The 23,324-nt window shown below is 36.4% G+C and overlaps 1 protein-coding gene and 1 non-coding gene across 2 annotated transcripts; both read right to left on the bottom strand.

Annotated features, from left to right (window-relative positions):
* Positions 1-1,236: 1,236 nt before the first annotated feature.
* On the bottom strand, positions 1,237-2,361 carry LOC113710942 (germin-like protein subfamily 1 member 14). The gene is made up of 2 exons (XM_027234029.2): positions 2,175-2,361; positions 1,237-1,954 (listed from the first exon to the last, which is right to left on the bottom strand). Exons 1-2 carry the CDS (start codon positions 2,293-2,295, stop codon positions 1,404-1,406), a joined length of 672 nt encoding a protein of 223 aa, XP_027089830.1. The 5' UTR covers positions 2,296-2,361; the 3' UTR covers positions 1,237-1,403.
* Positions 2,362-20,257: 17,896 nt separating this feature from the next.
* Positions 20,258-20,364, bottom strand: LOC113713132 (small nucleolar RNA R71). The gene has a single exon (XR_003453460.1). It is a non-coding gene; the product is annotated as a small nucleolar RNA R71 (small nucleolar RNA).
* Positions 20,365-23,324: the final 2,960 nt, after the last annotated feature.

Raw genomic sequence — 23,324 nt, forward strand, 5'->3', positions numbered from 1 at the left:
AAAAAAAATTTATAATCAACATTTCACAATAATAAATAAAAATATAATATAAATAAATAAATAATATATATATATATATATATGGAGGAAGGATGAATTAAATAGTGCCAAAGGAGGGAATGCAAGCAATAAGTTTTGGATTCAACACCTTCCACTTATATACTAATATATATATTGAAAGCTCATGAGTTTTTTTGACCGAACTACGTACTCGAGCTGGTGATTTGTTGTCACGCACCCCCAATGATGATTTTATTTGTATTGAACTTTGCCCTTTTTGGTGTGAATTGAACTTTGTGTTATTTGTTTTGTCATATATATATCCATCAACCCCAGAAGGGAAAAAATGACAGAAGACAAACTTAACGATATGTTATTTGTAGAGGTAGGTTGGACTTTGTGTTATTTGGTTTGTCGTGAATCTAGCAACCCATAAAGGAAAGAAAAAAGACAAAGTTGAATATTCATTCTTAGACTTGAGAAGTACTTAAAAGTCATTTCACCTTTACGCTCATTAGTTGCTTTCACTTAAGTTGAATGCAATGGCTGGGCTTGAACTTGCAACTTCTGCCTTAATAAGGCGATGTTATGACCAATTGATGTGACAAATCCCATCTTATAAATTATTTTTGATATGTCAATTCAATATAAAATTTTCCCCTTTTCCTCTGTGTTCTTCAATTACCGTTACAAAACTAACAATTAAATTTCTTAATAATGATGACTAGCCAATATTTGTCTTATTTTGCCACTTTGATAATTGCCCAAGAATTCGGCAATTAGCCAAACGGTACATGAGTTGGTTTTAGAACGTCGTGAGACAAGCATTAGGCATTCTAGCCTAGCCTTGCTGCACAGGACGAAGCATTAGGCAGACACTAGGCGGGCTTCTCTTTTTCTACACTCTTGGCGGTTCCTTCTTTGAAGAAGCACAAGCAATATATATTCCTGTTTACATACACTTGCCTTAGAAGTATCAAAAATATTTTGACATGTTAGACCCTAACTAAATGTTTACTGAGAAACAGAAGAGATAACTGTAGTGTTCAGCTAACTTTTTTTAGTCGATTTTGTAGCGAGTTAACTGTTGCCGATTAATTTACGTTTGCCAAATTTTAATAATTCAGTCCTCTACCCGAACAATGTCGAAATCAAGTCGAATCAGTAAAACTCACCAAGGTCATTATGTTCTAACGCTGTCATCTTCATTTTTTCTTCCGTTTCAACAAAAATAACTTGAACTAAAAAGGAGAACTTATTTAATAATATATCACTTTATGCTCACACATTTAATACAGTTTTATGATATTATCATATCAATCTTTGCAATGCCCGGTGCATACAAGGCACAAAAGTCATGCTAGTAGAATTTAGGACAAATCCATGGATCCTTTCGAGTTGTCTCAAGAAAACTGTGCCTCAAGAGCGTCAATGACTTTCTTGTCAACTTGGAATGCCTTAGTAAGAACACCTAGAGAAATGGGGGGCTCTGTTCCAAAGACTACATTTGCAATAGTATTGACCCCTGGATTTTGGCTGCTAAAACCGGAAAATGCAAGAGCCTTCGTCTTCCCAAGATTTTGTATGAAGTGAACCAGACCTTCTGGGAACACAAAAACATCTCCTGGATTCAAGACTTTGGTAAAAAGGCGATTTTTCATGTTATTTGGTGGATTTGAAGTGACGAAACTAGCAGCCAGAGTGCCCTCTACAGCAAATATGACCTCGGTTGCACGCGGATGAGTATGGGGTGTGTTTACACCATAAGGAGCGAAGTCGATACGAGCTAGGGAAATTCCGAAAGTGTTGAGCCCTGGCAGATTGTTGACAAGCACACGAGTGACATTAGAACCCACTGGATTGTTTGTATTTCCAGGTATGTTGAATCCCTGGAAGAAGAAATCGTTGGCATTCACAACCTTTGGATCCTTACAAATCTTTCCGTTCACAAACACTGCATTCAAAAAACTAGCTGTTAATAATGTGATAATGCGGAGAAAACGAACCCACATTGCTTTTTGCATGTCTTACTAGGTATCATGCACAATGTAGTGAAAAATTAAATAAAGAAAGAGATAACTTATATGTCAAGGCAAACATGACAGGACACGAAAATCGTACTTAGAATAAAGAAACATGTTTCGCTACATTTTCTGCTAGTTAGAAGGAATTACCAGCAGCTTTGGGATCATTGATTGCAACACAAAAATCCTGCAGAGGGCTAGGATCAGAAGCGATGGCAAGGGATGAAAGTAGTGCCATTGCCGCTATGGTTATCAGGAACGGAGCTCCCATGGTAATTGTGGACGAGATCTAGTATTTCTTATGCTAACTCTTCCGTTGATGGTTCGAGGAATTTGGGCAAAGATTTGAAACTATATATAGGCATATTTCATTTGACAATAGTTTATCTCTATCACATGAAGACACTTACACCTGATTGACAGCTAGGCCTACAGGTTAGGTTGGTGGCTTTTTATACTTAAATATTAAGTCGGTGAACTTTTAGCTGAACTTTCTTTTTTTCTCAACAACTCTTAGCTGAACTTTCTTTTTTTCGCTCTATATTTTTCTGGAATCATTTTTTTCTCAATGTTATACCCCAACAAATCCGATCATTTTTCTCCATGGCTGGTCCCTTACTGGAAAATGTTATACTTCTGATTGGTTGCATTTTTGTCATTAATTTTATGATTATTTTCCTCTTTTATTTTACCAAATATTATTTTAATTGATGAATTCTACTCATATTTGGTTACTGGTGCTAATTGTAAGAAATGGAGCAAAACGTGGTTAAAAGGGGTAATTTTCTAAGAATTACTGTCAGGTCCAGAGAAGCCGAGATTTGTGCGTGGTAGTTTCCTAATTCAAGTCGAAGACTTACGAAACATGTTTCCAATTACAATTGGGAAACTATTTAAATTATCTTTTATCAATTTAGGAATTATCTTTTTCTTAGGAAAATTAGGAAGTTTATCTTATTTTCAAAGCTACAAAATAGGAAGGAAATTGCGACTACTAGGAGTACTTGTGAAACTACGATTTGGCCGTCTCTTAGACTATTTAGGGGATTGATTAGTTTCGGCAAAGAGGGGAGGTACGACGGCCGCTTGGCCTTTTGGCCAATCTTTTGTTTTCTCTAGTTTTTCTCTTATCAAAGACTAATGTGGCTGGCTTTGGAAAAATGGTGTGAATTGCTTCAATTGGCTATGCGCAACTAAGTTCCTTTTCTAGTCGAAGGTCAATTTGAAAACTCGGTTCCAAGAATCTGTGAGATCGAATTATTTTACTTATTTCTTTTATTCATTGGTAGTCGTGCTTTTTTTTATTTAATTTTTTATGATTGTTTTGTTATTTGAATGTCAAGGGTCCGATATTTGAATTAATCTAATAATCTACTACCAAATTAATCGGTTAAATCCGTAATTGTTTGATTGATTAGTACCAGTGGCGACTAGCGTGATTAGTCCCATGTTAGGCAAACGTATGATCTAATTTAAATAAACCCTCGTAGCGTGTTTGTTGGTTAGAGTTGGACTTTTCTAATTCTTAATACAATTGAAGAATTGAATCCTACAGTCGTACTTAGGGTTATTTTTTTTGTTAGGAAAATAGTTAACAGTCGTACCTTGACTATCGAAAAGGTAAGGAAGAGTTGATTGTTTATCGCATATATGGCAACTATAACCAATCTATTTATGAGTAATTGAATTATCTTTGCATCAATGATCAGTTGAATAGACCGTGTCTGAAAAGTTGCACCTTTGGCTAGAGTCGTATCTATTGTTGATTAATTCCTGTTTATTTTCTTGAGTTGCTTTAATTTAGTTAATTAGTTATTTTTATATTTTTTATAACAATCCCCCGTATTTTGAACTTGAGGAGAAACGAATTTCCCCAATCCCTGTTGATTCGACCCTGCTTACCACTATATACAAAATTTATACTTTATTTGAGCAGGTATTTATTATTATATAGTCTCGACAACCTGTCAACTTCCATTGACACTTTAGCTTCTTTTAATTAAATTGGTTTGGGCAGATAGCGTACGATTTAACAATGGCGCGCATGTTTTTGCAAGAAATTTTCTACCACTCGATTTTTATGGGAGCATGTTGCACCAAAATTTTAACCCTATATCTTCTTATGGCTAACATTCTGAGCATTCAATTTTGGTTTTTCCCCTTCTGTTCCTATGGAAAGTAAAAAAAAAAAAAGAGAACAAGAAAGGTATATACTAATTTGAACGGTCCCCTATCAGTGCTAATTTCTTGATTAGAGTTCTATTTTAATGGCAAAAAGTTTGAAAAGTTCATTATGTAATTCTTGAATTCCTCGTAAGGTCTTCTAACGGTACACCTTAGAGAGCCCTGATTGATGCTTAATTTTACATTCTTTTTGAGGGATATTATTGAAAACAGGTAATTTTATTAGTGAAAACAGAGTACTATTACAAAAACTTATTTTTATTTAAGCCGCTCAAAAAAAATTCTTTTAAATGTACCACTCTATTTCCTCTTCGTTTTTTGCAGTCAACTGTCGCCGGTGAATGATTTGGTACTTTTTTTTTTAACCTTCCATACTTTTGAACCGTTCAGCGAAAATAATTCCCGGGAAGAATAGTGTCGAAAATAATAGAGAATTAGCTATGAGAAGCAGCCAGAAATTCAATCTTATCTTTTTCAGATTTAGATCCTCTAACAAAATATTTTTTTTTGTTCAATAAAAGTTTGAATGGATTCGAATCCTCTAACTAAATAAACTTAATCAGACATGCAATAATAAATTAGATCATTAATTTGATCCAAACTCAAAAAGGTTTTGTGATAAAAAGGTAGTATCCCAAGCCATTGAAATTTTCCACATCACCTAGTCAAACCTTATTAATTGTTTCTAGAAGTGAAGCAGTTAATATCAATGTTTTCAGTACCAGATCGGACCGGCCGGTTCGACCGATTGGACTACGAACCGGACATGCCACCGGTCCAGTCCAATGCTAAAGCCGGAAGTTCATGGAAAACCGTTAAAAACAGGACGAACCGTTAAAAACCGTTCGAACCGTAAACCGACGGTTTTTAAAAATTCTTCAACAAAGTATAAAAAATGATGCAGCTCCGATTCGAACCTTTCGAACAGTAAACCGACGGTTTTTAAAAATTCTTCAACAAAGTATCATCAAGAATGATGCAGCTCTGATTCAAACCTGGGTCTCCAGGTTTGCATATGACAATCTTACCGCTAGACCACAGTTGAGTTTGTTGAATATTCTATTTGACTAATAAATATATTAAAACATCAAGTATAGAAAAAGCAAAGTGCATTAGTGCAGACGAACTTTTCTAAATTTTCTTTCCATCATTTTCTTTCTCGGCTTCATCAGGCGGCGCTCTTTAGTTCTTCTCTTGATTTTTTTTTCAATTTTTTCTTCTTAACCATTTTAAACCCAAATATCCACAACAAGATTTTCTCAAGTCTTCACCATTATTATCAGGTTATCATCTTTAGCAGATTGTAAACAAGTTGGAAATTTCAACTTTTCTTGTTTTCCATCATCTTGGTAAGTTTAAATTTTCTCTTTTCAAGGTTTTTTTTCTATATTATTATCTTTAGATGATTTTTTGCATTTTCTTCTTTTTCCCCCCAATTTTCATCTGTTTCTCTAATTTTTGTTTTTATTTTAATTTGATTAATTAATGATGAAATTTTTGCAAAAGTAGCGCACCTCCGTGTAGGAATTGGGTAGGAATTACAAATAATAACATTGGGCTAGTAAAAAATATAGTAGTTGGCACATAATCGAAGCTATTGATCATTGAATTTAAAATAATTAATGGTATAGGATCATTGAATCTAATATAACATGTTAATTAGTGATGTTTAGTAGCAATTAATTTTTTATGTGTTTAACTATATATTTGTTTTTAAAAAACTTTTAGTTTTTTTTTAGTTTGAGCAATTAGATTTATATTTTTATAATAAAATTTTAACTTTTTGAAGTTAAGTTGATGAAATTGTGAAGGTGTTTTTGATGCTTATCCTGTCACTGATGGAAGTTTGTTATTCAAATGGTTTGTCTTGAGTTGAACTCTTTTATGGATATTTTAAGGATTGTAAAAGAATTTCAATATCTAATTTATTTATTTTTTGTGTTTTTATTTGTGATAATTGGTGAACATTTGGATTGTATCTATTTATGTTTGTAATGAATTTATGAAAACTTGTAGTGAATTATGATATTTTAATTATGTTTATCATTCCATGTTTTATGTGTAACATTTAGGAAATTTATTATTATCTCAACTTAAATTTAGTTATATTGGTAAATGCATTTTAGAAACTTAAGTTATCGATAATCATATTAAATTGTACATTAGCTATCAAGTTCAAGCGTAGAATGAAACCTGCTTCGTTTAAAAAAAAAAAAAAAAAAACCAATGAACCTGTGAACCGGCCGGTTGGACCGGTCAAACCGCGAACCGGCCACCTCTCCGGTTTGCTGACCGGTCCGAGTTTAAAAATAAATCCAGAGGTGTTCGGTGATCTTTTTTCATGACCTGGATTTTGTAAATACAGAAACTTCTGTGCCTCTTTCTTGAAAATGATATATGCGCTTACGTTAAGGATAAGAGATGCTTGAAAGTCTTTCTTAGTAGTTCAACTAAAGCGGTTTGCCATTTTCAACTCTAAGAAAAGAAATAGTTCAACTAAAGCAATAAATATTCTCTTAGACCTTTTCTACGATAAGAAAGGATACATACAGAAGTTTAAGGCTTGATACCCGCTTAGCTATATACAATTAAAATGATATATTTTAAACCCATTGGAATTTTAATTAGGTATGGTCACTTGTGGTGTTAATGTAAAACATTCTGTTATATCAATTACTGTTCATTAGCATCAATTAGGACCTTACCTTATATAATTTTCTCCCAAATGATCTCATGTGCAAACTGGTGTTGGTTTCCTTGCAACCATCTTGAGTTTGAGGAGATGTTATTTTAAAATTATTCTTTTATATCAATTACTGTATATTAGCATTAATTAAAATCTTACCTTGTATAATATTAATCTAGATTCATTGATTTTAAATGTCGAGGTTCATTTTACAAAGCCTATATATAGGCATTGTGCTGTTGTACAAATCAAGAATTCAATAAACAATATTCTCCCAAATGAATTCCTCCAACATGTGGTAGCTTAAATTCCAAATTAAAAGCTGTAAACAATTAACTAAAATGGTAATCAGTTTATGTAACACATTAGTTTGGGTCTTTGAACTAGAAATGAGAAGTGCTTATAGTTAGAAGGCTACATATACTATACATCTTGCAGTTTTTCCTGCCTGTAGTTGACTGCCCGAATTTTTTCCAGTTTATTTTTGGTTAATTCCAAATATTTTCCCATATACTGGAAATCATTTTTTTTTAACATCATGTTAATTAGTTCAGTATCTTAAAGAAACTCATTATTCTCTTTCTTAGTTTAACTAGTTTTAAACCCTGTTCGTTGCACAGGGATTAATCTTGAGAGGGTTTGGTCCATTGTAATACTAATCGAAGTACATGCTGCAGAATAATAATTGAAACTTTCAAAAATTTGAGATAAGAATAAAGGAATTTAGATTGCATCTAGTAAATTAGGTATTAATTTTTCCACACTCTCTACGGTCATTAGGATTACTTAAAACTCAAATACTGAAGATTTGATTGAATCAATTCATAATTTAAGGATGTTAGTAAATTACACACTGATGTATTAAGAAATATGATGTACGTCAGGCAACCCATAGCCGCCTCTTTTGTCGACTTTCAAGTGGAGATGGCAATGGATGTTTGTATTAGGAAACTCAAATCTTAACCTAACTTATTAGACTTTTGTGTTGGGTTGACTTATACGATTAAAATATTTTTGATACGATGGATTATTTAAATCAACTTACTGATTTATGCTAGAAAGAGTCTAGTATTTTAATCACTTATTTTAATCCCATTTGATCATGTAATCGATTCAATATTGCTGTTATTAAAACACATCATAAATTTTTTGAAATACATAGTCAATGCAATATTTAAATTTTCAGAACATTAAAAAAATACATAACGAAGCTCTCCAAGCATAATATAAGCTACAAATTAGGCCTTATTTGGATTGCTATTCTTTTAAAAAATTTCTCCATTTTCCGTGAATGTTCCTCTACATATTTTTTAATCACCTTTTACCTTATATACATCACTTCCTAAAAGTACTAAAGTAATTTTTCTCCAAAAACTCTCTAGGAAATGCGATCCAATCAACCTTTTAGAAACATGGTCAAATAGATCTATATATGATAAGATATAAAACTTTTGAGTTTTTTAAAACTTCTAATTGAAATCTTCAAGGCAAATTTGATCGTGGTTAGTTTTTACTAAATACTCAAAACGGCCTCCGTAGTGCTTAATTATTATCATAAAATCAGCAATTTATTGGGTTAGTGTGTCAACTTTCGGGTTGACTCAACCCAACCCGCATACATTCGTGTCACTAACAAGTTGATCGAATAATGACCTACTAAAATTCGGGTCATGTTAAAACTTGTTAATTTCAAGTCTTGTTATCATGTCGTGTCAGAAATTATCACCCATACTTGATGCATACTGATACCAATTCCATTGACTGGTAGGGTAAGGCAAGTATGCTAAAGCAATTAAAGGGACAAAATTGAAATTCCAATGCACATAACCAATGGATCCCAACACCAAGAAACCTTCGTGAATTGGATTTAAATGTGCAAGACTGAAATATTTATGCGTAAAAAATAAATAAAAAATTTAAATCTCTTGGAGAGTGTAATTATTCAACAAAGCCCCAGAAAAGACAAAAAGAACCACACTATTACTACCTCAGAGCCCAATTTTGCTAAACATAAATACTAAGAAATTTCCTTCTAAGTCTTTTCTTATCAAACACACGACTGTCTTGTTAGAAAAATTGCCGACATTTGACCAATTATGAGCTATTTCTCCTTGGTGAAGTGTTTGAGTAGTAATACTCGGACTCGAACAATAAGGGGAGTTCCAGCTTTTATGGGACTTAGCAAGATGTAGACGGAGAAAGAATTAGTTGAGTCCAATTGATTGTTCGAGATGCATCAAAGATAACTTTTTCCCCGATCTGCATGGCCAAATCTTTTTGGCATTTACATGGTAGAGCACCAAACCACCCATGCAATTCCCCATTGTTCAAGTCTGAAACATCACAGGGCAGCTCTACAGGAAGTTAAAGGTTATGTTTAATCACCACAAAATGCATCTTTTAATTTAATTTAATTCACATATACATTCATAAAACATTGAAAAGTCACGGGTGATTAAGTAGACTTCAACTATTACCATGTTATTGAAAAACTTGACGATGACTTTGTTTCTAATTTCAACAACATTGTTATCAACTCATTTGTCAAATCACATCTTACAACTAATCATTAGTGATAGGTCGTAATTTCGTCATTTATTTTATAATTAATTCTCTCCTATTATCTTACCAAATGTGGTTTATTGGGCAGATTTTATTCATTTTTGGGAATTTGTGCTGATTGCAGGGAGTTGGAATAAAATATGGTAAAAAGGCACAAATTTCTCGCTACATTTGCTAATTGATACGGGACATCCAGAGTTGCAAAACGGGGTCACAAAGTCTGCTAACAGATGCAATTGCTGGCCATATGTCCTCGGTGAACATGAGATACACAGGATTAATTCCTGTAGCAATAAATAAAAGAGTTTGAGTAGTAGTAGGAAAAGGGGAGATTGTTAAGTGGCTAATTGTACATATAATTGGTGAATATTTTCCCCTTTATTTTGCTAAAATATGGTGTTAATCGATAAATTTCACTCATATTTGATTTTGGGTGTTGCTTTTAGGAATTGTTGGTGTGGAGTAAAAGGTGCATTAAAAGCCGAATTTCCAGGAGACAACACTTTATAGGGCGTGACCACGTCTTCACTTGATGAGAAATCCATGCTTACGGGAGTTGAAGCGGGTCACCATTTGAATCTTTGCTAGCATATGGGAAGTCTGTGGATATCTTTAGAAATAGACAATCTATTATTTCTATCTAGTAGTGTGAGTTGAATAGGAGTCTTAATCCTTTCTTTATTGGAAGAAGCATATGTGAAGTGGGATTCTAATTAGTTTCCTAAAGGGAAACGTTTTTCTTTGGGTTGGAACACACGTTAGTTAAAAGGGGGGACGTAAGCCTTCAGCTGGGCATCTCTCATTCTTTCTCTATCTCTGATTCCTTTTTCCTCTTTTTCTCTACAATAAACCCTAGTATTTTGTGGCCGCGAATCTACTGGGAGGAGCGGCTAGTTTCTTTTCTAGTTGAAGGATAATTGAAACTTTGGTTCGACAATACTGTGAGATCTAATTTGATTTGTTTGGTTCATTTATTTATGAGTATTTATATATTCTCTGTTCATTCATGATTATGAATATTTTTTACAGTTGAATACCTTATCAAAATTTAATTGTCGAAATAGTCTATTGCCATCTGAAATATCAAATCCGTAATTGTTTGATGGTTTTAGTATTTGTGGTGAGTGATATAATTTGATTGTAAAAGAGACTTTCGAATTTATGTCATGGGAATATATAATCTAACTTAAATGAACCGTGTGTGTTTGTTGGTTAGAATTGGTAGCTTTTCTAATTATTAATACTGTCAATAGGTTAAATCCTAAGAGATTGTTTAGGGTTGCTTAATTGGCAAGAAAAATAGCCACAGAGCGTGTTGTGGTTATCGAAACAGTAAGAAGAGGCAGGTTGTCAGAGCGTGTTGACAACCATAACAAGTTTATTTATGAATAAGTGATTTCACCCTTGCATTGATGATCAGTTAAATGAATCAAAGTGGAAATTAGACCTTCGACTAGAGTATTGTCTTTCAGTGGTTTAGTTTTATTTAATTTTGTGATGCTGTCTTTATTTTTATTTAAGTGAGCTATTTAGTTAATTTCTCCTAATCCCTCATTTTTCACAAAGAAATAGATCACCCAGTCTCTGTGGATACGACCCTACTCACCGCTACACTCGAATTCATATTTTAGAGTAGGAACTTTTATTTTTGCTGGTTTGACAAGTCAACAAATTTTGGCGCTGTTGCCGGGGACTGGTGCCCTATTGATTTATTTTCTTTGATTTATTTTTATTTTTATTTTCCCCTCATTCTGGAGTTAGTTTATGGCTAACTATACTCAACAATTTGGTGATAGACAGAATTTTATTCACAGGAGGGTTGATAATGTGGGTATCTCTTCTATTGATCAACGTTTACATTTTCTAACAATTCTTGTTGAAAAGTTGGTTGAAGGGCAAGTACAACAAAGAAAAACTTGTGGAATATGTTATACCTCAAATCATCCAAGTAACATGTGTCCCACATTACAAGATGGTTTGAATACCCAAGTTTATGCTGTTGGAGGATTTCCAAATCCGCCACAAATGAGGTATGATTCGTGTTTCAACATGTACGCTCAAGAATGGAGGGATAACCTTAGCTTTAGTTATGCAGTGAGGCCGCCAAATTTTCAACAGCAACAACCAACTTTTACGTCAAGTATATCTCTTGAAGAAATTGTTAAATCATTAGCTACTAATATACAACAATTTCAACAGGAGACAAGAATGCATATTCGAAACCTGGAGAATCAATTGAGTCAACTAGCATCTACAGTGAGCCGAATGGAGTCTCAAATTTCAAAAGAATTGCACTCGCAGACCATTGACAGCTCTAAACAAAATATGAGTGCAATTACCCTGAGAAGTGATGAAGGACTGCAAGAGTTTCAAAAAGTAGGATTCAAGCATGCAGTCGAAGAGGAAGTTGAGAAAGAAGGAATGAGATCCCAACCTCAAACTTCTTCAACGAAAGAGTCTAATAAACAACTCTCAACTGTGGTGATATATCCTCCATTCCCTGATCAATTTACAAGATCCAATGAAGAGGAAGAGGAGCGAGAAATTCTGAAAATGTTTACCAAAATTGAGAAGCTGAATTGCAATGAGAAAATTTGTATGGAGGAAAATGCTTCAGCCATACTGCTATAGAAATTACCTCATAAGTGTGAGGATTTAAAAGTTTTTGAGGGGGATGGCTTGGATAAGATAGGAGTTGCAATGATCAAACATCTTGAATCGAGAAACAAAGTAGCTCGTTTGCTTCAGAATTACTAGCACGAGGATGAAGTAATGAAACGAGCTAAAAGATTTTATCCCCCTTGATCGAACATGGTATCGTCTAACCAAAGACGTTAAAGAAATGCGCTATTTTAATTTTTAGTCATTTTGTGTTTTTTATTTCATATTTTTGTGTTAAAGTTAAGTTTATTTCGTTTCTTTTTGACAAAAGGCTTTTTGTTGTAGGCCGTGGACGCACTCATAAAAGTTTCGCTTTGATTGGGTAAAAATTCCTTGGGCAGAAGACTTCCTGTTATAAGACGTGCCTACGTTTTATGTCCAGAGGGCAGTGTTCATTTTAGGTTGGATTGGACTGACAACTATCTGTTACAAGACGTGCCCATGCTCTATGTCTAGAAGGCATTGTTTGTTTTACGATTGGATGGACAGAAGACTATTTCTTATACAGCGTGCCCACGTCTTACAACAAAACCTCCAATATCGCGATCCCAAGTTGAACCTCACTACGTGCTTCGCTTGCATTGATTTTTAAGCAAATTATTCCCTCCCGAATGTTTAGTTCAATAATCAGGGAAGTCCTCTTTTCTTCTTTTTGCACTTAAGTTTCATCCATTGAGGACAATGTCTGATTTAGGTGTAGGGGAGGGAATATTTCAAGTAAAAATTTGTCATAAAAAATTTTTCAAATCTAGTTTTGGAGCTTCTATTTTGTTTTACGAAAAGCAATCAAGATGCAAATATGAATAGTGTAATGTTACTAGCATGAGTATGTTATTTCCTTGCAATTGATTTGAATGATGGATGTGCTAGATTTGACATAATTTTAACCACTTTGTGAGCTTTTGGACTTTATGAGCAATTTAATATATTTTGCTCTATCTTATTTTGTTGAGTGATATTACACATGATTTGACATTCTAGAACTTGCTTTGTTATACATGTTGAGACCACTTTGTGAGCTTTTGGGTTTTATGAGCAATTTAATATATTTTGCTCTATCTTATTTTGTTGAGTGATATCACACATGATTTGACATTCTAGAACTTGCTTTGTTATACATGTTGAGACCACGATTGAATTTCATGCATTAAAATGATAAGGGCAATTAGGCTTAACCATTTTTTACTTTCTAAATGCCTTCCCTAATTATGTTCACCCATAGTTAACCCTATTTGAGCCTCAATCTTTTTCTTTATTTAATAGCCAAATTTGTTACCTTAAACCTTTTTGTTTAAACCTTCTCATTTGAATCTTGTGTCAACGGAATACCATAATATTCTTGCATGAAAACTTCAAGTGTGTTCCAAAAGTACGTTTATGGTTGGCAAGTGTGATGGTTATGTTGGTTCAAAAGAAAAAAAAAGAAAGAAAAAAATGCAAAAATGAAAAGAAAATACAAAAAAAAAGAAAAAAAGAAAAGAAAAAATTTTGGTTGTGAAGTGCACTTGCGTTGTCTTGTGGCAGTTGGGATAATGCCCAAATTGCGTTTGCACTTGCCAAGTTTAGTGAAGTTATTGACACTCCTGGAAGTCAGTTATACATGTGAATGACAAAGGAGTTTGACTTCATGCAGAGTATTATGGATGTTTCCTTTAATATATGTACACCTAAATAATTTCCTTTTATCCAACCCTTAACCCAAGCCCCGTTATAACCCTTATAAAGACCCTTGGATTTTTGTATCGAATTCATTTTAAGTGGTAGAAATGTGATATATTAGCAAGCTTATGGTAATGTCATTTCATGGAGTTGATTTGAGTGTTAAATATCCCTTAAACACTTGAGTACAGAGTGTATACACTATTATCCGTGTGAGAGCTGTAGAATTTTGTGCATCCTGATTTTGATAAAATTGTTGAGAAGACATGATACTTGTGTTAGTATGCACTGTGCTATGAAATATTTGCCATCTTGATTGTGATTCTTCGGTAGTGAATGCTTGAGGGCAAGCACTGTTTAGGTGTTGGAGAATTTGTTAAGTGGCTAATTGTACATATAATTGGTGAATATTTTCCCTTTTATTTTGCTAAAATATGGTGTTAATCGATAAATTTCACTCATATTTGATTTTGGGTGTTGCTTTTAGGAATTGTTGGTGAGAATGGAGTAAAAGGTGCATTAAAAGCCGAATTTCCAGGAGACAACACTTTATAGGGCGTGACCACGTCTTCACTTGATGAGAAATCCATGCTTACGGGAGTTGAAACGGGTCGCCATTTAAATCTTTGCTAGCATATGGGAAGTCCATGGATATCTTTAGAAATAGACAATCTATTGTTTCTATCTAGTAGTGTGAGTTGAATAGGAGTCTTAATCCTTTCTTTATTGGAAGAAGCATATGTGAAGTGGGATTCTAATTAGTTTCCTAAAGGGAAACGTTTTTCTTTGGGTTGGAACACACGTTAGTTAAAAGGGGGGACGTAAGCCTTCAGCTGGGCATCTCTCATTCCTTCTCTATCTCTGATTCCTTTTTTTCTCTTTTTCTCTACAATAAAGCCTAGTATTTTGTGGCCGCGAATCTACCGGGAGGAGCGGCTAGTTTCTTTTCTAGTTGAAGGATAATTGAAACTTTGGTTCGACAATACTGTGAGATCTAATTTGATTTGTTTGTTTCATTTATTTATGAGTATTTATATATTCTCTATTCATTCATGATTACGATTATTTTTTACAGTTAAATACCTGATCAATATTTAATTCTCGAAATAGTCTATTGCCATCTGAAATATCAAATCCGTAATTGTTTGATGGTTTTAGTATTTGTGGCGAGTGAGATAATTTGATTGTAAAAGAGACTTTCGAATTTATGTCACGGGAATATATAATCTAACTTAAATGAACCGAGCGTGTGTGTTTGTTGGTTAGAATTGGTAGCTTTTCTAATTATTAATGCTGTCAATAGGTTAAATCCTAAGAGCTTGTTTAGGGTTGCTTAATTAGCAAGAGAAATAGCCACAGAGCGTGTTGTGGTTATCGAAATAGTAAAGAGAGGCAGGTTGTCAGAACGTGTTGACAACCATAACCAGTTTATTTATGAATAAGTGATTTCACCCTTGCATCGATGATTAGTTAAATGAACCAAAGTGGAAATTAGACCTTTGACTAGAGTATTGTCTTTCATTGGTTTAGTTTTATTTAATTTTGTGATGCTGTCTTTATTTTTATTTAAGTGAGCTATTTAGTTAATTTCTCCTAATCCCCTATTTTTCACAAAGAAATAGATCACCTAATCCCTGTGGATACAACCCTACTGATAGTCAACAGAGATCAAGTTAGAATTGTTTCCTTATCTCATGGTCAAAAGATGGTAGACTAGGAGCTATTGTTTTGGGACTCTTCGCTTTTCTTTTGTTTTGGTAGCTTTTCAAAAGGAGGAAGTCAATTGAGACTAGGAGACTACACTTAGCCTTTTTTGGAGAGCTGGCCGCCACAAGCAGGAGAGAAGGAATCTATTTTTTTTTTTCAGACACAGAGGTATCCGGGCATTCGGACCGACAAATTCCCCTGTAACCCGAGAGGAGAGGCCCTACCCCCTCGAACACCGTAGCCCCAGGCAAGACTCGAAACCTGGTAAGCATGGCCTGAAGAGGCGCTTGCTACCAGAAGAGCTAACCCAGGAAGGGCAGGAGAGAAGGAATCTAGCTTTGGGGTTTTTTGGCTATTTTTCCTATCTTGCTGATTCCATCGTATGACTATCCCAAGAAAGAAAAAAACATTAGTCATTCTTTTGACTTTGTAGTTTTTAATTGTTCTTATTTCATCGAATTCAATCATCTCAATTGAGGACGATGCACTTAACAATTATTTCTGCAATTTTGCGTGAAATATATATTTTTTTTTTTTGTCAAAAAGATGGGTTGCTACAATAAATTGGCTTTTTTTTTATATACAAGGTAGATTTAGAATAATATTTTGAAAAAAATACTGTAACGTTTTTTTTTTTCGAGCTTATTAATTATATTTATTAAAATATAAAAAGTAAACAGCAAGCTGTCCCTTCACAAAATAAATCCCAGGAGGACCATCCACCGATCCACCCTGAAAAAGGCAGACTAGCCTATTCTAAGGTAAGGAAAACCAATACTATCCAACCTAAACGCCCCCCGAGCCATCGTAGGAAGATCAGCAAACTGAAAATAGCTCCTGTCGCAGCCTTCATCACAACCCACCTTAGAGAGGCAATCCGCCACCTGATTGCCTTCCCGGAGACAATGGGATACACTAGCAAAGTGAGTCGAGAGTTGGAGGAGGCGACGCACTTCGGGATCAATGCTCCATGGGTGCCGAATTGCACGCTTCAATATCTGAACCAAGATCAACGAATCCGCTTCCACATGTACTCGACCATAGCCTTGCGAAATACACAAGCTAATCCCAACGAGAAGGGGCCTAGCCTCAGCCTGGACGCTAGAACACCTCCCAAAGAACGCCGAGAAAGCAAGCAGAAACCTCCCCGCACCATCATGCAGGACTCCACCGCCCCCTGACCTCCCCGGATTACCTCTGGAACACCCATCCGTGTTGAGCTTGAACCCCTGAATAGGCGGCCTCAGCCACTTGACCACTCTAATCTCCTTCTGCTGCCGAGCGGAGGCAATCGAAGTGTAAAAGTCAGCCCATACCGGAAGAACACTGGCGTACGTGGGGAACGTGAGATTGAAGAGGGTCCGGACATCATTGAAAACAAATCTAGAGATGTCTACAGAACCATAAAATTTCCCTTCAAAACGTGCCTTGTTCCTGGCCTTCCAGATATGCCAGCAAATTATAGCCGGAACAACCCGATGAACAAACCGAAGTTGAGCATTCTCACCTGCGCGAAACCACCAGCTAGCCATGTTCCCCCGAGCCGAATTCCGAGGGTACGAAATCCCCGCCGGAAATTCAAAGAAATTCCATGTCGCTTCTGCAATTTCACCCTCACAAAAAATGTGGTCAAGCGTCTCAACACTCGCCTTGGTACAACAAAAACACTTCGAAGGACCAGCAATACCGAACTTACCCACCTCGGAATCCAAAGGCAAACGATTTCTCAGGAGGCGAAGCAAGAAGAAGGATATCTTCAAAGGGAGGCGAGAGTGCCAAGCCTTGGCGAAAACAAAAGACCGTGGCCGATGTGCCCTAACTAAGTCAAAGGCTGTACGGAACGTGAAGGATCCCACTTGAGAGGGAGCCCAGACCATCAAGTCATCCCCTTCCGCCTCAATCTGAGGTAGCAGAAACTGCCTGATGTCCGATATAACATTGCCCAGTACCCACCTCGCCAGTAAGGGGAAATTCCATTCGCCACCTGCCAAAAAATCAGCGACCTTGTGATCCGAAACATTGCATAGCCGCCCTGACAAAGGCCCCGTCCCCAACCAGTTGTCAAACCAGAAATTCGAGCTCCCCGAGCGAATGACAAAGGTGATGTGTTGCTCGGCCAAATCCCGCACCAGAAGCATCCTTCGCCACGTGGCAGAAGCCCCCACCGTATCTCCTACCATACCTAGATGGGCATTACGCACATACTTAGCCGTCATGAACTTGGCCCACAGAGAAGAATTTTGCCGAAACCGCCACCACAATTTCACCGAGAAAGCAGAAACAATATCCGTCATAGAACGAAAACCCACCCCACCCTCTTCCTTTGGAGCACAAAGCTCCTTCCACCCAATCCAATAATGCTTGGCTACCCCCTCAACTGCTCCCTACAAAAAGTTAGAGAGAATTCTCTGTATCGCAGTCAATATCGACTTTGGGGGCGAAACCGTAGCCAATAAATGTAAGGGAATTGAGGACAACACATGTTTTATAAGTACCATCTTCCCTCCAGAAGATAACAGACGATTCTGCCATGACGCGATCTTAGCATACACCTTAGTGAGTAAGTCCTGAAAGAAAGCCTTCTTCTGTCGCCCCACGAAAAGCGGAGAACCTAGATAGCGTACTGGAAACCCCCTGTGTGAGAAGCCCGTAATCCGCTGGATTACAGCCCTTCTGCTCTGGGGCATCGCCGGATGCACCATAAAACCACTCTTCGAAGCATTTATCCTTTGACCCGAGATTCCTTCATACCTTGTAAATGTTCCCATCAACAACTTCAAAGAAGACGCCGAAGCACTAGAAAAGACAAGGACATCATCCGCGAAACCTAAATGAGAAACTGGAGGGCAGGCCCTAGGAACCTTAAACCCACAAAAACTTGGATGCTCTTCAAGCCGGATTAATAGGCGTGAGAGGACCTCCGCACCTAAGATAAACAAGGACGGGGAGAGGGGATCCCCCTGCCGGAGGCCACGTGAAGCTGAGAAGAAACCATGAGGAACCCCATTGATAAGGACCGAAAACCATGGATTGGAAACCAGCCGCCAAACCATGTCTATCCACCTCTCACCAAACCCAAAAGCGCGCAGGACGTTAATCAAAAAAACCCAGGACACCCTGTCATAGGCTTTTGTCATATCCAGTTTTAATGCAACATTTCCCCCCCTGTTCTTCCGTCCTATACCTTGAAGTACCTCCTGGGCTAGCAGGAAATTATCCGACAGCAGGCGCCCTCGCACGAAGCCACTCTGATTAGGGGAGACAAGCCGGGGCAACAGAGGGGCAAGTCTTGCGTGAAATTGTTCCAATAGAGATGAACTAAATCTCTTTTTCTAGTCAAGGAATAACGGAGGTTTTGATTCTTTTAAAAATTGTGAGATCGAATTAATTTTATTTATTCCTTTTATTTATTGGTATTTGCATATTCTCTGATTGTAGTGCCTATGGTGGTTTTATTAATTGAGTATCTTGGGCTCAGACATTGAATTAATTTAGCAACCTAATGTCAATTGGAGCGTTAAATCCGTAATTGTTTAATTGCTCTAAAATAGTTGCAACTGGTATGATTGGATTTGTATTAGGAGAATAGGCGGGGTAATCTAAAATAATCCTGGTAGTATGTTATTTGGTTAGAATAGAGTTCCTCTAATACGTAAGGCAATTGGGGAATTAAATATTACAGTTGTACCTAAAATTATATCTCGATTAGAGTAGTGATTAATGGTCGTACCTTAATCACCGGCATAGTAAGGAGGAGTTGACTGTCATCGCTTGTTTGGCAATTATAACTTATTTATTAGTTAATAATTGGAATTACCTTTGCATCGATGATCAATTAGGTGAACCATTGCTGAAGTTATTTCTTGGCTAGAGTTTAGTTATTATTAATTTGGTTTTAATAATTTGTCGCTTAAGTTTTAGTTGGCTATTTATTTTTATTTGAACCGTTTAATTATTACTATTTTTATAAAAAATCCACCTTTGTTAGTTTGAATTTCAAAAGAAACAAATATCCCCAGTTCCTGTGGATTCATCCCTACTTATCACTATCTATAGAAATTATATTTGTTTGAATAGGTATTTATTATTGCACAGGCTCGACAACCTGTCAATTTTTGGGGCCGTTGTTGGGGACTGGCGTTAGTTAGTTTATTTTTTTAAGTTTATTTTCGTTTTAATTTTCTGATATTTTTCTAATTTATGTCTCGTTCTTCTCGTACAAATGAATTAATTTTCGATCCTGAAATAGAGAAGACCGCACGCCGAACGCCGAACGCGAAAGGAAACTAGACAGCTTAGAGAAGAACAATCTAGTGCTGCATCTCAGAGACTTGATCCAGGAGTTGAATCAACAAGTTCGCTTGGTGATATTTCGAGTGATTCGGATCGAGAAGAAATCACGATGGCTAATGCACAGACATTAAAGGAGTTGGCTACACCTAATTTAAACCAGCAGCCCTTATGCATTATTTTTTTGAATTTAAATGATAACACCTCATTTGAGTTGAAATCTGGCATAATTCATCTTTTACCATTTTTTCATGGTTTACCAGGTGAGGAGCCTTATAAGTACTTGCAAGAATTTGATGTTGTTTGCAACAGTATGAAGCTCCCAAGAATTACGGAAGAACAGATAAAAATGAGGACATTTTCCTTCTCTCTCAAAGACTCGGTAAAAGACTCGTTGTACTACTTACCTCCAGGTAGTATCATCACTTGGGAGCAGTTGAAGAAAAAATTCTTGAAAAAATATTTTCCTGCGTCTTGAGCTGCGAATCTGAGGAAGGAGATATGTTGTATCAAGTAATATCCAGGAGAGTCGGTCTATGATTATTGGGAGAGATTCAAGAAATTATGTATCAAATAGCCTCAACACCAAATAAGCGAGCAATTGCTCATCCAGTACTTTTACAAGGGGCTACTTTTCAGAGACAGGAGCATTATTGATGATGCAAGTGGTGAGGCGTTGGTGAACAAGACTCCTCAAGAAACATGAAAGTTGATCGAAGGGATAGCCGAGAACTCGCAGCAGTTCGATACAAGGGAGGATGTCCCGATACCTAGAATGAATGAGGTAGAAACATCCTCTATCCAACAACAGTTATCCGAATTGACATATTTGTTAGGAAATTGGTTGTAGAAAATGTATCACAAGCCAAGGTATGTGAGATTTGTATTTCCATGGATCATTCTACAGAGATGTGCCCAATGATTCAAGAAAAAAGTGCGGAAGCAAGTAAACATGACTAGTCACGCGCCCGCACCAAAAAAATATATGATCCGTATTCGAACACGTACAATCCGGATAAGAGAGATCACCCTAACCTCAGCTATGGAGGAAATAGACAATCAAATTTTGTACCAAATAAACAGTAAGGGTATCAACAACAATATCAATCTCGGCCGCCATCACCTCCTCCAAACTCAAGTCCGTTTTTAGAAGAAACGATGAAATAATTAATTATTAGTAACACGCAATTTCAACAAAAGACGGAATTTGATTTACAAAGTCTAAAGAATCAAATGGGACAGATGCAAGCAATGCAGAGTCAGATGAGTCAGATGGCAATATCAATCAACCATTTGGAATCTCAAGTTTACGAAAAGTTGCCGTCTCAACCTGAACTGAACCCGAAAAACGTAAGTGCAATGACCTTAAGGAATGGGAAGGAAATTCAGGAACCCGAACTCGTGGTTTCAAAGGACAAGGATGAAGAAAAGATCGAGAAAGAGCTTGAGGAGGAGGACAGAAACAACAAAAATCCAGTGATACTCCATGACCCAATCATTGAATTTAAAACTAACCCACCTCCTTTTCCTACCAGGTTGGAGAGATCGAAGAAGTAGGACAAGGAGAAAGAGATTTTGAAGGCATTCAGCAAGGTAGAGATCACTATTTTTCTACTAGATGTAATCAAATAAGTGCCAAAATACGCTATATTTTTGAAGGATTTGTGCGTCAACCGAAGAAGGCTGAAGGGAGACGAAAGAGTTATTGTGGAGGAGAACATATCAGCAGTTCTACAGAGGAACCTCCCACCGAAATGCGGGGGATTCAGGTATATTTACTATCGCCTGTAGGATAGGTAATGCTTTGATTAGAAATATCATGTTGTTCTTAGGAGCATCAACCAATATAATACCTAAATCTACCAATGCTTCTTTGAACCTAAGTCCGTTAAAAGAAATTGGGATAATAATCCAATGAACTGACCGAACGAATGCATGTCCTGATGCGTTGGTCGAAGATGTGTTCGTTAAAATTAATAAATTAGTATTCCCAACTGATTTTTACGTACTTGACATAGATGATGATCATTTCCCTGACTCCTCACTTTTATTGTTAGATAGACCCTTTTTTATCACAACTCAAACAAAAATTGATGTTAATAAGGCTACCTTGTCCATGAAATTTGATGGAGAAATTGTTTATTTCAATATTTTTGAGATCATGAAATACCCCTCAAAGTCTAATTTTAACTCTGTTTTTTCTGTGAGTGATATTAATCTTGCGGTGCAGGAAGTGTTGGAAATTGTTGGTAGGGATGAGTTAGAAGTTACTTTAATCAAACACCTTGAGTTGGAAACAACTTGTGAAGTAGAATTGAGTGAAGATCTGAAATGTACGATTGGGATGTTGCAATCGTTGCCAACCACGATGACAAGGTATGAGTTCACACCTATTTCATACCCGAACCTCACCAAAGGGTACTACCATCTGTGGTGTAGGCACCTGTGCTAGAATTAAAGTCTCTATCGAACACTTGAAATATGCATATTTGGGCGAGAAGGAAACACTTTCGATGATTGTCTCGGCGGGACTGTCGAAAATCCAAGAAGACAAGTTAATCCGAATTCTTAGAGGGCATAAGCAGACAATAGGATGGACCATCGCCGACATTAAGGGAATCAACCCCTCTGTGTGTAAGCACCGAATAAGGCTCGAAGAAAATGTCAAACCTGTACGGCAAGTTCAAAGAAGGCTCAATCCCCTCATGATGGAAGTGGTGAAGAAGTACCAAAGTTGCTAGATGTGGGAATCATATACGCAATATCAGACAGCCCATGAGTGAGCCCGATACGGGTAATCCCAAAGAAGTCAAGAGTGACAGTAGAGACCAACCAAAAGAGTGAGCTCATATCAGTGCGCAAATCCACCAGATGGCGGCAGTGTATCGACTACCGAAAATTAAACGCTGTAACAAAAAAGGACCATTTTTTCCTTCCTTTTATTGACCAAATGATTGAGCGGCTAGCTTGTCGAGCTTACTACTATTTTTTGGATGAATTTTCAGGGTATTTTCAAATCGCAATCGCACCGCAGGATCAAGAGAAGACCACCTTCACGTGCTTGTTTGAAACTTTTGCATACAGGCGAATGCCTTTCGGATTGTGCAATATCCCTATGACATTTCAGAAATGTATGATGAGCACTTTTCAGAATATGTAGAGAAAATTATTGAGGTTTTCATGGACGACTTTAGTGTATATGGTGATAATTTCAATAATTGTCTAGATAATCTGAAATTGATCTTGTTGAAATGTATAGAAACTAATCTCGTACTTAACTGGAAAAAAAATACCATTTTATGGTTGAGTACGGGATAGTTCTAGGTCATGTAATATCCTCTAAGGGTATTGAGGCCGATCAGGTTAAAATAGACATTATATCTGTTTTACCTTACCCCGCGAGTGTGCGGGAAGTGCATTCTTTTCTTGGACATGTAAGTTTCTACCGAAGGTTTATCAAGGATTTTTCGAAGATTGGATCTCCTCAGTTCAAACTCTTACAGAAAGATGTGGCCTTCGAGTTCGATGTCAATTGTGAGAGAGCATTCAAC

The sequence above is a fragment of the Coffea arabica genome, chromosome 10e, assembly GCF_036785885.1.
Source record: "Coffea arabica cultivar ET-39 chromosome 10e, Coffea Arabica ET-39 HiFi, whole genome shotgun sequence".
NCBI classification, from domain to species: Eukaryota; Viridiplantae; Streptophyta; class Magnoliopsida; order Gentianales; family Rubiaceae; genus Coffea; species Coffea arabica.